The sequence below is a fragment of the Xyrauchen texanus genome, chromosome 13 (genome assembly GCF_025860055.1).
Source record: "Xyrauchen texanus isolate HMW12.3.18 chromosome 13, RBS_HiC_50CHRs, whole genome shotgun sequence".
NCBI classification, from domain to species: Eukaryota; Metazoa; Chordata; class Actinopteri; order Cypriniformes; family Catostomidae; genus Xyrauchen; species Xyrauchen texanus.
In genome coordinates this window covers 23,621,341-23,636,098 of record NC_068288.1, presented here as the reverse complement: position 1 = coordinate 23,636,098, position 14,758 = coordinate 23,621,341, and the positions used below count along the sequence as shown (strand labels likewise).

Here is a 14,758-nt window from a genome sequence, read left to right as displayed (position 1 = left end):
TCCAATCGATCAATTAATGTCTTCTGCATCCATAGATTGGTGTAAGAAACAAATCGATAATTAAAAAGTGTTTACCATTAAATCATTGCTTCCACCCAGCGTTGTATTTCTGTTTGAAATTAATTCACTCTCAGGTGACGTCCTCTGTTGTATACAAAGCGCACGCTTCCGACTTCTCGCATGAACGCACCAATGTGCTTATGTCACTGATGCGTCGACTGCTGGCAGGAAGTTTTCATTCTCAATTTATTTTTTACACAAACCTATCGATTCTGTTTAGAAGACATTTATTGATCATGAGTCATGTGGATTACTTTTATACTGCCTAAATATGCCTTATGGACAGTCAAACAGCCAGCACGCGTTTACTAGATTTGTATGGACAAACAGAGCTGAAATGGGCTTATAAATTCTTCATTTTGGTTCTGCTGATGAAGGAAAGTCATACACATCTGCCTCAATCCTACATGAGCAAATTTTCTAATTAAGCTATAAGGGAGTCCAATGTGGATCATGCCAAACAATGCCCATTAGCTGTGACAGACATTATGCAGAGTAGTGCCATATTTCATTTTTGATGGGAATGAAAACGAGGCTGATCAATGTTCTGACAGTCTGTTCAATGGGTTGTACTGTTTCTTAAACTGGTGTTGATCGTTCAGCTGACGAAACATTGAAAAAAATATTTCCAAAATATTTCCATGGACAAAAAAAACTCACAAATGAAGATTATTTTTAAGAACATTTGAACTGTTTTTGTCCATTTAAAGAACACTGGACTGCATGACCTTTTATTGCATGGAGGAAAAAAAAAAAAAAAAACAGGCATTTTTCAGAATATCTTCTTTTGTGCTCCACAGAAGAAAGAAATGCATACAAATTGGCTAATAAGGCTGCTGCACAGTGATATACATAGTTGCTCTATGAACAGGTGTTTCATGTCGTAGCTGCTACTATGACATGTACAGGTCCTTCTCAAAAAATTAGCATATTGTGATAAAGGTCATTATTTCCCATAATGTAATGATAAAAATTAAACTTTCATATATTTTAGATTCATTGCACACCAACTGAAATATTTCAGGTCTTTTATTGTTTTAATACTGATGATTTTGGCATACAGCTCATGAAAACCCAAAATTCCTATCTCAAAAAATTAGCATATTTCATCCGACCAATAAAAGAAGTGTTTTTAATACCAAAAAAAATGTCAACCTTCAAATAATTATGTTCAGTTATGCACTCAATACTTGGTCGGGAATCCTTTTGCAGAAATGACTGCTTCAATGCGGCGTGGCATGGAGGCAATCAGCCTGTGGCACTGCTGAGGTGTTATGGAGGCCCAGGATGCTTCGATAGCGGCCTTAAGCTCATCCAGAGTGTTGGGTCTTGCGTCTCTCAACTTTCTCTTCACAATATCCCACAGATTCTCTATGGGGTTCAGGTCAGGAGAGTTGGCAGGCCAATTGAGCACAGTAATACCATGGTCAGTAAACCATTTACCAGTGGTTTTGGCACTGTGAGCAGGTGCCAGGTCGTGCTGAAAAATGAAATCTTCATCTCCATAAAGCTTTTCAGCAGATGGAAGCATGAAGTGCTCCAAAATCTCCTGATAGCTAGCTGCATTGACCCTGCCCTTGATAAAACACAGTGGACCAACACCAGCAGCTGACATGGCACCCCAGACCATCACTGACTGTGGGTACTTGACACTGGACTTCAGGCATTTTGGCATTTCCTTCTCCCCAGTCTTCCTCCAGACTCTGGCACCTTGATTTCCGAATGACATGCAAAATTTGCTTTCATCCGAAAAAAGTACTTTGGACCACTGAGCAACAGTCCAGTGCTGCTTCTCTGTAGCCCAGGTCAGGCGCTTCTGCCGCTGTTTCTGGTTCAAAAGTGGCTTGACCTGGGGAATGCGGGGATGTTTCTACTCCAGACTCAGTCCACTGCTTCCGCGAGGTCCCCCAAGGTCTGGAATCGGTCCTTCTCCACAATCTTCCTCACGGTCCGGTCACCTCTTCTCGTTGTGCAGCGTTTTTGCCACACTTTTGCCTTCCCACATACTTCCCACTGAGGTACCTTGATACAGCACTCTGGGAACAGCCTATTTATTCAGAAATTTCTTTCTGTGTCTTACCCTCTTGCTTGAGGGTGTCAGTGATGTCCTTCTGGACAGCAGTCAGGTCGGCAGTCTTACCCATGATTGCGGTTTTGAGTAATGAAACAGGCTGGGAGTTTTTAAAAGCCTCAGGAATCTTTTGCAGGTGTTTAGAGTTAATTAGTTGATTCAGATGATTAGGTTAATAGCTTGTTTAGAGACCCTTTTCATGATATGCTAATTTTTTGAGATAGGAATTTTGGGTTTTCATGAGCTGTATGCCAAAATCATCAGTATTAAAACAATAAAAGACCTGAAATATTTCAGTTGGTGTGCAATGAATCTAAAATATATGAAAGTTTAATTTTTATCATTACATTATGGAAAATAATGACCTTTATCACAATATGCAAATTTTTTGAGAAGGACCTGTACACACGCTGAGCACTTTATTAGGAACACTATGGTCCGAATAAAGTTCCCAATATGGTCTTCTGCTGTCTAGCCCATCTGCCTCAAGGTTATAAATGGCGTGCATTCTGAGATGCTATTCTGCTCACTACAATTGTACAGAGCAGTTATCCGAGTTACCGTAGACTTTCTGTCTGCCCAAACTATTGGTCATTCTCCACTGAACTCGCTCATCAACAAGATTTCCGTCCACAGAACTGCCACTCGCTGGATGTTTTTTTTTGCTTTTGGCACTATTCTGAGTAAACTCTATGGACTGTTGTGTGTGAAAATCCCAGGAGATCTGCAGTTACAGAAATACTCAAACCAACAATCATGCCAAGGTTAAAATCACTGAAATCACATTTTTACCCATTCTGATGGTTGATGTGAACATTAACTGAAGCTCCTGACCCATATCTGCATTTTATGCAATGCAATGCTGCCACACAATTGGCTGATTAGATAATCACATGAACAAGTAGGTGTACAGGTGTTCCTAAAAAAGTGCTCGAGAGCGTATTTTTGCACGGCTTGTATGCTGTATTGACCACATGCTGTACTGAAACAGTTCTATTCTGCTCTAGATCTGTTATATAAAATCATGCAATAAACAAAGAAGATCAGAATATTTTTACATAAAAACAATACAAGATCCCATTAATGCTTTCTGTGGACCAGCCTTCATATATTAACTCCACATTAATGCGTGGCAAAAACTGTGTATGAATGCAGTGCACACTACATTAATAACCGCTGTCAGTGGCGACTATGTAGAAACAGGCCCAGCAGTAGCAGTGGAGCAGACGAAAGCCACACGAGTCTAGGAGATGTGAAGCTAATGGGCTCTGGACCACTAGAGACTCTGGTTGTGTAAGTGGCTGCGTCTGTTTGTGATCTCATGTGGCTGCTTAACTGGGGCAGGAAAGTGGTAGGACAGAATTCCCAGCTCACAGGTGACGCTGAGGTGTGAAGACTGTGTTTACTCGCTAGAAGCATTTTGATAAACAAGTGTGTCTAGCAAGAGACTTAAAATACAACCTTGTTTAAACCTGATTAAACTTAGCTGGATTTCAAGGGAAAGTTTATCCAAAACATTTGTTATCATTTACTCACCCTCACATAATCCAAACCCCTATGACTTTCTTTCTTCTGTAGAACACAAAAGGAGACGCTAGGCAGAATGTTTGCCACAGTCAAATTTCACTTTCATTGCATGGATAAACTGAATGGTAACTGAGGGCCACATTTTGCCTAACAATTCAAATGGGTTTGGAACATTGTGAGGGTGAGTAAATGACGACACAACAGTATTTTCATTTTTGGAGGAACTATCCCTTTAAGGCCAAAACAAATTTACGTAACTCTTTACATCACATTTTTAATTTTAGAACCCATCTAAAAGGCATGATCCAAACATGAAATATTCCCCTCTTGCTTGAACCCAGATAATGAGCCCCACAAAGCAAGACAGCCTGCTGTGGTTATTTATCTTCAAGGCAACATAAGAGTGAAGCTAATATCAAGGCCAGGTCTAATGGGGCTCTAGATTTGCCTAGAGCCCCAACAAAGGTTGCATCCTAGTCTTGGCCCAAGTTCAAATCCATGTTTCCACTACGGAAAAAGCATGTATATTATTTTTAATTATAAAACACAACAAAAAATTATATTATTTATAATATGCCTAAGTACATACTGTTTTGATGAAATCTTGCTAGATTTTCAAAGAGAATGACAATTGGATAGCTAATATGCGAATGACAGTCACGTTCAATGAGTGAAATGTCTAAAATGTCTACAGTGAAATTGTTTCTTTCAAGGCAGCATGCAACTAGGTGACACTGCTTTCTGCTCAATTAGTCTTTTTCCTCACACATCAGCTCCAACAAAATGGCTACAACCGTTTTGCCAATGCAGCTAAAATGCAGCATGACCTTTCCCATTGATTACTTGACTAGAGACTGTAAAACTGCTTTGACAAATAACTAGTGCCAGTTTCAACATGGTATAAATTATTTAATCAGTGGTTTCATAATTAACACTTAAGATCATGCAAGTCAATTAGCCTAATTAATATTCTATCAATATTTAGCCTCATCGTTAAAATCCTAGGTTCAAGACAGAAAACAAAGAACAGTTTCATGCAGTCTATGTTGTAAGAATTAAACTGATACATGAATGTATAATTATACGTTTATATATATATAAAAAAATTATAATTTTAAATAATAATTGTTTTATGTGAAAAAGAGTGTTTAATGCAAAGGATACACCTTGTTCAAAACATGTGTTGGTTTAATCAAGATATGAGGTCTTACCTGGCTCTTCCATGTGTGCTATTATCCAGTTAAAGGCCATCTCTACCCCCATATTCCCAGTGTAGTACACTGCTTTCCGACAGGCCTCCAGAGGAAAGCCCATCTCTGCCAGTTGCATCACAGATGATTCATCTATTTCTGGGGCTAAGGAACAGATAAAAGGAACATTGGCTCAAAATCAACATTGAAGCAGGTCCATGACAAACAATAGAAAAAATTATGTGAAACTACCTGGCTCATTACAAGCAAACATATTTCAATATGTCAAACAAGTGATCTTGCTGTACACGCATAAGAAAATGTAATATATATAATCTAATTGTGCATATACTGTACATATATATACTGTTTATACGGTGCATCCGGAAAGTATTCACAGTGCTTTACTTTTTTCACATTTTGTTGTTACAGCATTATTCCAAAATTGATTAAATTCATTATTTTCCTCAAAATTCTACAAACAATACCCCATAATGACAACGTGAAAGAAGTTTGTTTGAAATCTTTGCAAATTCATAAAAAATTAAAAACGGGGGAAAAAAAATAAATAAATAACATGTACATAAGTATTCACAGCCTTTGCTCAATACATTGTTGAAGCACCTTTGGCATCAATTACAACCTCAAATCTTTTTGAGTATGATGCTACAAGCTTGGCACACTAATGGCAGTTTCTCCCATTCTTCTTTGCAAGACCTCTCAAGCTCCATTAGGTTGAATGAGGATTATCGGTGCACAGACATTTTCAGATCTCTCCAGAGATGTTCAATCGGGTTCAAGTTTGGGCTCTAGCTGGACCACTCAAGGACATTCACAGAGTTGTCCCGTAGCCACTCCTTTGTTATCATGGCTGTGTTGTTAGGGTCATTGTCCTGTTGGAAGATGAACCTTCCCCCCAGTCTGAGGTCCAGGGCGCTCTGGAGCAGGTTTTCATCAAGGATGTCTCTGTACATTGCTCCATTCATCTTTCCCTCGATCCTGACTAGTCTCCTAGTTCCTGCTGCTGAAAAACATCCCCACAGCATGATGCTGCCACAACCGTGCTTCACTGTAGGGATGGTATTGGCCAGGTGATGAGCGGTGCCTGGTTTCCTCCAGACATGACGCTTGCCATTCAGGCCAAAGGGTTTAATCTTTGTTTCATCAGACCAGAGAATCATGTGCCTTTTACTGAGGACTACAGGCCTGATTGGTGGAGTGCTGCAGAGATGGTTGTACTTCTGGAAGTTTATCCTATCGCCACAGAGAAACGGGTTCTTGGTCACCTCCCTGACTGAGGCTCTTCTCCCTCGATCGCTCAGTTTGGCCGAGCAGCCAGCTCTAGGAAGAGTCCTGGTGGTTCCAAACTTCTTCCATTTATGGATGATGGAGTCCACTGTGCTCATTGGGACCTTCAATGCTGCAGAAACTTTTCTGTAACCTTCCCCAGATCTGTGCCTCGATACAATCCTGTCTTGGAGGTCTACAGACAGTTCCTTGGACTTCATGGCTTGGTTTGTGCTCTGACATGCACTGTTAACTGTGGGACCTTATAGAGACAAGTGAGTGTTAAATTATGTCCAATCAACTGAATTTACCACAGGTGGACTCCAATCAAGTTGTAGAAACATCTCAAGGATGATCAGTGGAAACAGGATGCACCTGAGCTAAATTTTCAGTGTCATGGCAAAGACTGTGAATACTGAAGTACATGTGATTTTTTTAGTTTTTTATTTGTAATTAATTTGCAACGATTTCAAACAAACTTCTTTCACGTTGTCATTATGGGGTATTTTTTTGTAGAATTTTGAGGAAAATAATGAATTTAATCAATTCTGGAACAAGGCTGTAACAACAAAATGTGGAAAAAGTGAAGCGCTGTGAATACTTTCCGGATGCACTGTATACTGTGTGTGTGTGTGTGTGTGTCTATATATATATATATATATATATATATATATATATATATATATATATATATATTTTAAAAGTTAAGTCAGGAGTTTACATAAACCTTAGCCAAATACATTTAGACTTTTCCTGACATTTAATCATAGAAAACATTCCCTGTCTAAGGTCTGTTAGGATGACTATTTTACATTAAGAATGTGAAATGTCAGAATAATAGTAGAGACAATTATATATTTCAGATTTTATTTATTTAATCGCATTCCCATTGGGTCAGAAGTTTACATACACTTTGTTTTTATTTGGTAGTATTGCCTTTAAATTGCTTAACTAGAGTCAAACATTTTGGGGAGCATTCCACAAGCTTCTCACAATAATTTGCATGAATTTTGCCCATTCCTTCAGACAGAACTGGTGTAACTGAGTCAGGTTTGTAGGCCTCCTTGCTCCCACATGCTTTTTCAGTTCTGCCCACAAATTGTCTATCGGATTTAGGGTAGGGCTTTGTGATGGCCACTCCAATACCTTGACTTTATTGTCCTTAAGCCATTTTGCCACAACTTTGGAGGTATGATTGGGATCATTTTCCATTTAGAAGACCCATTTGCGACTGAGCTTTAACTTCTTGGCTGATGTCTTGAGATGTTGCTTCAATATATCCACAAAATTTTCCTTCATCGTGATGCCATCTATTTGGTGAAGTGGACAAGTCCCTCCTGCCCCACATGATGCTGCCACCCCCATGCTTCATAGTTGGGATAGTGTTCTTCGTCTCGCAAGCCTCACCATTTTTCCTCCAAACATAATGATGGTCATTATGGCCAAACAGTTCAATTTTTGTTTCATTAGACCAGAGGACATTTCACCAAAAAGTAAGATCTTTGTCCCCATGGGCACTTGCAAAGTGTAGTCTGGCTTTTTTGTGTGGTTTTGGAGCAGTGGCTTCTTCCTTGCTGAGCAGCCTATCAGGTTATGTTGATATAGGACTTGTTTAACTGAAGATATAGATACTTGTCTACCTGTTTCCTCCAGCATCTACACAAGGTCATTTGCTGTTGTTCTGGGATTCATTTGCACTTTTTCAGTATGATGACTGCGTGGTCCCATGGTGTTTATACTTGAGTATTATTGTTTTACAGATGACCTTCAGGCATTTGGAAAATGCTCCCAAGGATGAACCATACTTGTGGAGGTCCACAATTTATATTATTTTATTTTTTTGAGGTCTTAGCTGATTTATTTTGATTTCCCCATGATGTCAATTAAAGAGGCACTAAGTTTAATATATCCACAGGTACACCTCCAATTCAGTACATCTCATATCAGAAGCTAATTGGTTACTTTCTAAAGGCTTGACATAATTTTCTGGAATTATAAAAAATGCTTAAAGGCACAGTTAACTTTGTGTATATAAACTTCTGACCCACTGGAATTGTGATATAGTCAATTAAAAGTGAAACAATCTGTTTATAAACAATTGTTTTAAAAATTACTTGTGTCTAGCACGAAGTTGCCAAACACTTGCCAAAACTATAGTTTGGTAATATTAAATCTGTGGAGTTTTAATGACTTCAACCTAAGTGTATGTAGACTTCTGACTTCAACTGTATATATGTTTGTGTGTGTGTGTGTGTGTGTGTGTGTGTGTGTGTGTGTGTGCACGTGTGTGTGTGTGAGCGTGTATTTATCACTTTGTGGGGACCAAATGTCCCCATAAGGATAGTAAAACCCGAAATCTTTGACCTTGTGGGGACATTTTGTCAGCCCCCATGAGGAAAACAGCTTATAAATCATACTAAATTATGTTTTTTGAAAATGTAAAAATTCAGAACGTTTTCTGTGAGGGTTAGGTTTAGGGGTAGGGTTAGGTTTAGGGGATAGAATATAAAGTTTGTACAGTATAAAAACCATTATGTCTATGGAAAGTCCCCATAAAACATGGAAACACTACAAGTGTGTGTGTGTGTGTGTGTGTGTGTGTGTGTGTGTGTGTGTGTGTGTGTGGCACTTACATTCCAAAGAGTTGTTCGTTGAATTGCCTGAATGAAAATGCAACATTGTAGTTAGTGCACAGAAAAATCTTAAATTCAATCTAAAATGTGCAATTGCAAACAGGATGTAACATACCGTATATCGTGTGAAATGAACATTTACATAATTTAGAAAAATAGCCCAAAACATAGACAGCAAAACAATAAGGTGACATGTGGTAACTGCATATTAAGACACTTCCAGGACACATGTATTCACTATGCATACATGTTATGATTCTTCTAACGAATGTCTCACCTCTGGTATCTTCAGGAATGGCAATTGGAGGTGTAAGATCAGGTAGTTCCTTTTCTCCTGCCTGCAGCCCTGTGGCCCGGAGACGATTTAAGTCCATGAAATCAGGTACATCTACAGAAATATCTGAATAGGTGGAAATGAACAAAATGTTATACAGCATGTGGAATCAAATAATATACAACCACATTTTTTTTTACTTATATATTTATTATAGACAATACACATTAATTCACATAACACTGTGATATAAATGTGCCAGATTTAGCCAAAATCGCCATTATTATCTGCTGTCCCTGGGCAGGTTTGTCATCATAAGAATCAAAACAGATCACCCGACACAAATTCACAGTATAAAAAAAGATCAGATGACATGTTCACAACATTGTTTTGACAATAATCAGATTGCAACATGAGGTCATAAATGTATAGTTATGTATGTCAATAAATGCTCAGACAGGTTTAAGGCTTGGAAAAGACTAAGAGTATATTTAATTTTTGCTTTTTGACCTTTTGTGGCTCTACTACATTGACCATTAAAATCCTCAAACTGTCACTGATGCCAATATTTCTCATGTAATGGCCAGAAAGCAGTGTTACAGTACCCTCTGCTGGACAAAACCACACTTCTGCAGAGCAAACTTGCACAATGCAAACTGATAGTCTTTAGAGGTGAGCAGTCACGATGCATTGCTCAACATGCATGACATGTGATGGTCTGAATTGCACAAGAGAACTTGTGATGGGCAGACACAGTTGAAAAACAAGAACCTAAACTAAATCTGCTTTGGCAAGTACACAGTATCAAAAATCCTTTTACCAGGATGAAGGAAAAATTAGCAAATGCAGCATTTTGTACATGCAGAATGGCTGCTGAAAAAAAACGGTATATTCTTTAAGTCAGCTATGCAGGAATTTAACAACAACAATGTAAAAATCAAATCAAGACCACTTCAAATCAAGATCGCTCACCTAACTTTTTGGGTACCCAGTCCAACCCAAATGTGAACTTCTTTATTTGTACTACCATGTACTCAGGGAAGGTTGCAAAACGAGATGTCCTGGGGAGAGAAAAAGATAGTCATTTTGAGAAGTGTTTTTGCTTGAAGACCCATATTGTACTTTGGACATCAAGTGGAGAACCTACACAGTATCAGAAGTTTTTATCGCACAAAAGTAATACACTTTTTTATTAAAATCAAACTTAGAAATCTTAGAATATTTTAATATTATTAATATTAGAATATAAATATATAAATATTCAATTAGTATTAAATAACATGCATAGGCTCAACCATATTTTTAATTATTAACATGGCTATTGAGGAAAAATGTTGTGGATGCATTAACGAGAGCAGAAGTGTGATTTACCAGCCTAACACACGAAAAACACTGGAATCAGACATATTATCATGTGACAAGTGAATTTGCATTAAAATACTGGAGAGTTTGATTGGATACACAGCTTCTGATGTCAACAACAAAATATATGGGAAGTTTTTCTTCCTTTTAAAAGCTGAAAATCCTGTATATTTTTCTATGGCAACTTTGCATGACTATAAGCAGTTTTTTCCCTGCGACCATATCAGAACAGATATATGATTAATTTTAATCATGATAAACCAGTTGAGCACCACTATTTTTTGTAACTGGTTGTAAAGATTATTTGTCATTAACTGTCTAAGGCCACATCCACACTAATCTGTTTTTGTTTGAAAATGCATTCATTTCACAACATTTACACTTCTCATCCACACTAAAACCATTTTACTCCACCAAAAATGTAGCGTTTCGAAAATGCCCTCCATTACTGCATACTTTAGAAAATGATAACTTAAGTAAATTAAAAACGTAGTGTTTGTGTAAATCGTTCAGAGCAGAACCTTGCTTACTTCACTCCGGCTGACTTGGCTTGTAGAGCAGAGCTCCAGAAGTCTGGAACATTCTCCGGCTCAGTGAAGGCTTGTAGACAGGCAGTGAAGGGGATTCGTGCTCTTACTGGCTCAGGAAGAGGCCGCATGTTCTCCTCAGCTTCCTTCAGCTTACCTTCATATGCTATAAGCTCCTCTGTACAAACAATAAAACCATAGTCTAATGAAACACTATTATGTCAGCGTGTTAGATTTACTGAAAGACCTTAAATTTAGGATTGAATCTTTCTGAGATCTCAACAATAAGTGACTGCTTTTCCAATCACTTGAACACATGAGAAAGATTTGAATATACTGGATAAGGTCAAACTAAAGGGTAGCTGTGACAAGTAGTAAACAATAACACATGATCAATGATCCAGGCTGCTTTATATGGTATTACCTCTATTGCTGGCAGCCTCCAGTGGTGCAGGCAGCTGCATAAGATAGTCCACTCTCTGTGAGTACCGCACTTTCTGTGACTGACAGCACTGCACCCGCTCCTCCACTATGAAACGAAACACATCACTGGGGTTCTCCGAGCCACCACTGTTCCTCTGGAAAAGGCAAAATACAATGGCACCTGTATCAAATTCTGATCTGTCTGAACAATGGTGCAGTGGATAATACAGATGATTTATATAACTACAAAGCTGCTGTGCTCACATGGCAGCAGGTTAGAATCTGGCCTGACCTGTCATGTCCCAATCCCATTTCCTCTCTACTCTGTCTACTCTCTAATTATTTTTGTTTTTTAAAGGTAAAAGCAAATTCTTTGATTTAAAATAAATAAATAAATAAAATCTGTTTCAGCCAGGTTCCAAAATAGACTTTTAGCTACACCTGCTAACCTGCCAATTTTTTTCTCTCATTTGGCACTTGGGGAGTGTTAATTTTGGACCCTTGTTCCAGATTTTACAAAAAAATATACAGCATTACAAGTCATGAAATAACTGAAAAATTAACAAATTACCAGCAATAACCAGTCAAATAACTACTTTTGAAAAATGGCAAACCAATCAACATTCTATTTAAATTCAGGCCGCTTCAGGGAAAGTGCAGATTAAGTCCATAATTAAGATCAATGAGGTCATCCTGCAACAGTTTCGCTATTCTGAGGCCTTACAGAAATATAATACTCCAACTCTATCAAGTCTAAGATACCAGATACCACACAGCACAAAAAAAAACTTGCTGAGGAGGTAGAAATGCACTAAAGATCCCCTCACTGTTCACAGCCCTAATGTTAATTTACACATGGCACAGCTGAGGGCAGCCACAAATAAACCAGTCCACATTTCTAAGCACTAAACTTAGATAGAGAATATAGTTCTGTCTTGGCTTTTTGAGGCTCAACTTTTGATTTGGACTCTGACCAAGTGAATTGTCCAAGGGTTATTATTATTTTTAGATTTTTTGATTTAGTTTTATTTCTATTTTACTGTATATTCAATTTACTGTCATTTCAATTTAGGTTCGTTTTCGTTAGTTTTCACACTTTGTTTTAGTTTAGTTTACGTTTTCTCTGTGTTTTCTAGTTTCAGTTTAGTTTGTTTTTGAGTTTCAGTATTTTATGGCTGCCAAATCTAAAGCATTTACTGATATCATTTAGAATGTCTAAAGTCAATAAATTTTGCTGGACAATCTTGTGTAACCTCTATATAGTAGCATGTTTCAAACAGCATAATATAGGGTGAAGATGGGTAAAGTGGGACAATTAAGTTTGATCCCCATTGCATCCAAGTGTAAATTCTTAAATGCTTATAAATCATTAGTAAACTAATCTTTTGGAAGAAAACAATACCTTTTTTTGGACTTTACATCAGATAGAAATTTAAGGCAAATAGTTTTAAAATTAGAAAATAGTAAAAGTTGACATTTAAATGTTACATACGATGTAAAAATGTGAAAGAAAACGTAAAAAGTAAAATAAAATAATAATAACTCCACATAATTTGTAGATACAGTATTTTCTATAAAATAATTTTTCCTCTGTCCCACTTTAATAATAATGCCTGAAAGAAATCTGGGATTTGATCAAGAGATTCTACAAAGGTTCTTCTTCCCAGTGTTGAGTATTTCTTAATTTAGTTTTGACAAAGGAATAATATAGGTATAAGGTCAGGATGTGACATTTGGGTCATAATTAAAATTCCCAAGAAAAGTAACATTACCAAAAGTGTTCCACTTAGCACATATTTACCCTAATGTGTATTAAAATGTAAAACTAACATTAATTCAAGATAATTTTTCATTTTACTTTAGTTAGTTTTGGAATTATGAAAAAGTATTTTAGTCTAGTTTCAGTTTTTTCCAATCATTTCAGCTTTTATTTTTATTTCAGACGCCAAAAATGTTTTAATTTGTTTGGTCACTGGTCAGAACAATGCAAAACAACTGTCTTCAAAATTAAGCTATTGCTGATTTTTATCATTTCAAAACCAAACATACAAAACCAAAAGCAACATATAAATAAAAGAAGTGCCCTATTTAATGTGTTAAGCCTTACAGTAATACATGTTCTTGTTAGAGAAAGAATCATTGGTGGATGTTAATCCAAATAAATAATATATTGTCTCACATGAAATTGATTCTTTTCGGCTGATGTCATATTTAAACCCATCCACTCTAACCACCTGTCACACTGAGACCACCTTTTTCATGATCCAATCAATTCCCAATGGATCCAATCATGTTAAACCATATATTTTGTTCTCACTGAATTTTATATTTTACTCAGAAACAAGCCATATTACCAGGGTAAAATGGGTGGCAAATGCTGACTTTAACAGTGTGTCTCACAATCTAAAAGTCTAAGAGTGTGGCACCTACTGTTGTTTGTTTTTGAGTCATGGAAAAGTGTCAAGGCAAAGCAACAGCTTTCATTCTGGACATGGACCAAGCAGGGGAAAGTAACAGGAAGCATTATCTGTCCTGTGTAACTGATATAGGTATCTAATTTTAACTCAGTTGAGAAAGTCACTTCAGACCACAAGTGTGTCTGCCAGTAGAGGGGTAGAGAGTGAAGTCGAAAGTGTCTCCTAAAACAAGAGCCTGCTGACAAATCTCAAAGTCTACAAACATGTCTGGGGAAATTTCAGACAAACCCTAGAAACCCTAGTTTCTCAGGAAACTTTGGTTCAAGACTGTATTCAGGTAAAAGTTTTAACATCAAGACCAGAGCAATAAAGTTAAGATAAGAGTAACCAAGGCCTTGCAAATCAACAACAGGAGCATGTAAGTGAAGAACACCTTCATACCTCCACCAGGTTAATTAAGTGCAGGAAGAATTCATGAGCATCTTGTTGCCGGTTTGAGGAGAACTCAGGGTGTCCTTTACTGACCAGGGCTTTAAACATCTTTGGTGAAATCCCTCTTTGTTGCTGCTACAGAGGAAAACAGCTTGACATATCCAGGCTCAGAGTCACCAAATTAACTTTAAAAATGTACTTTATACAGTAGATCATCAGAAAGCCTATTAGGAAAGCTGGTTTGCAAAGTGCCAGAGTGCCAAGAGGCCACAAGATAGAAGCTATTCTAGAAGACAATGGCACGCTGATTATTTGACAATTCCCAGAAAAGATCATTAAAGATGCTTGGAACTGGAAATGAATATTATTATATTATCAAATCATATTATTATAGAAGTATATTTAAAATTTTGCTGAAATGTATGATTATGTATATTAATTACACACTGTAACTGCAGGGCATTTAAAACCTTTAGCAAGATAAAATATTCTTTTACATCAGATGGGTCTTGATTTTTAAAATAAGGCCAGTAAAGAAAGACATAATCTCTTGAA

General features: G+C 37.2%; 1 protein-coding gene across 2 annotated transcripts in view; it reads right to left on the bottom strand.

The window, feature by feature from the left end:
• The window catches only part of LOC127653870 (ubiquitin carboxyl-terminal hydrolase 13), a 39,949-nt gene that overhangs the window by 7,337 nt on the left and 17,854 nt on the right, over positions 1-14,758 (bottom strand). The window contains exons 11-17 of one of the 2 annotated variants that reach the window (XM_052140667.1): positions 14,213-14,335; positions 11,356-11,509; positions 10,935-11,109; positions 10,015-10,103; positions 9,046-9,168; positions 8,769-8,795; positions 4,870-5,013 (exon numbers count right to left, since the gene is read on the bottom strand). In XM_052140667.1, coding sequence (XP_051996627.1) covers positions 4,870-5,013; positions 8,769-8,795; positions 9,046-9,168; positions 10,015-10,103; positions 10,935-11,109; positions 11,356-11,509; positions 14,213-14,335 — 835 coding nt within the window. Of the gene's footprint in view, positions 1-4,869; positions 5,014-8,768; positions 8,796-9,045; positions 9,169-10,014; positions 10,104-10,934; positions 11,110-11,355; positions 11,510-14,212; positions 14,339-14,758 lie in introns of both variants that reach the window. The other variant, XM_052140666.1, reaches the window with a different exon arrangement.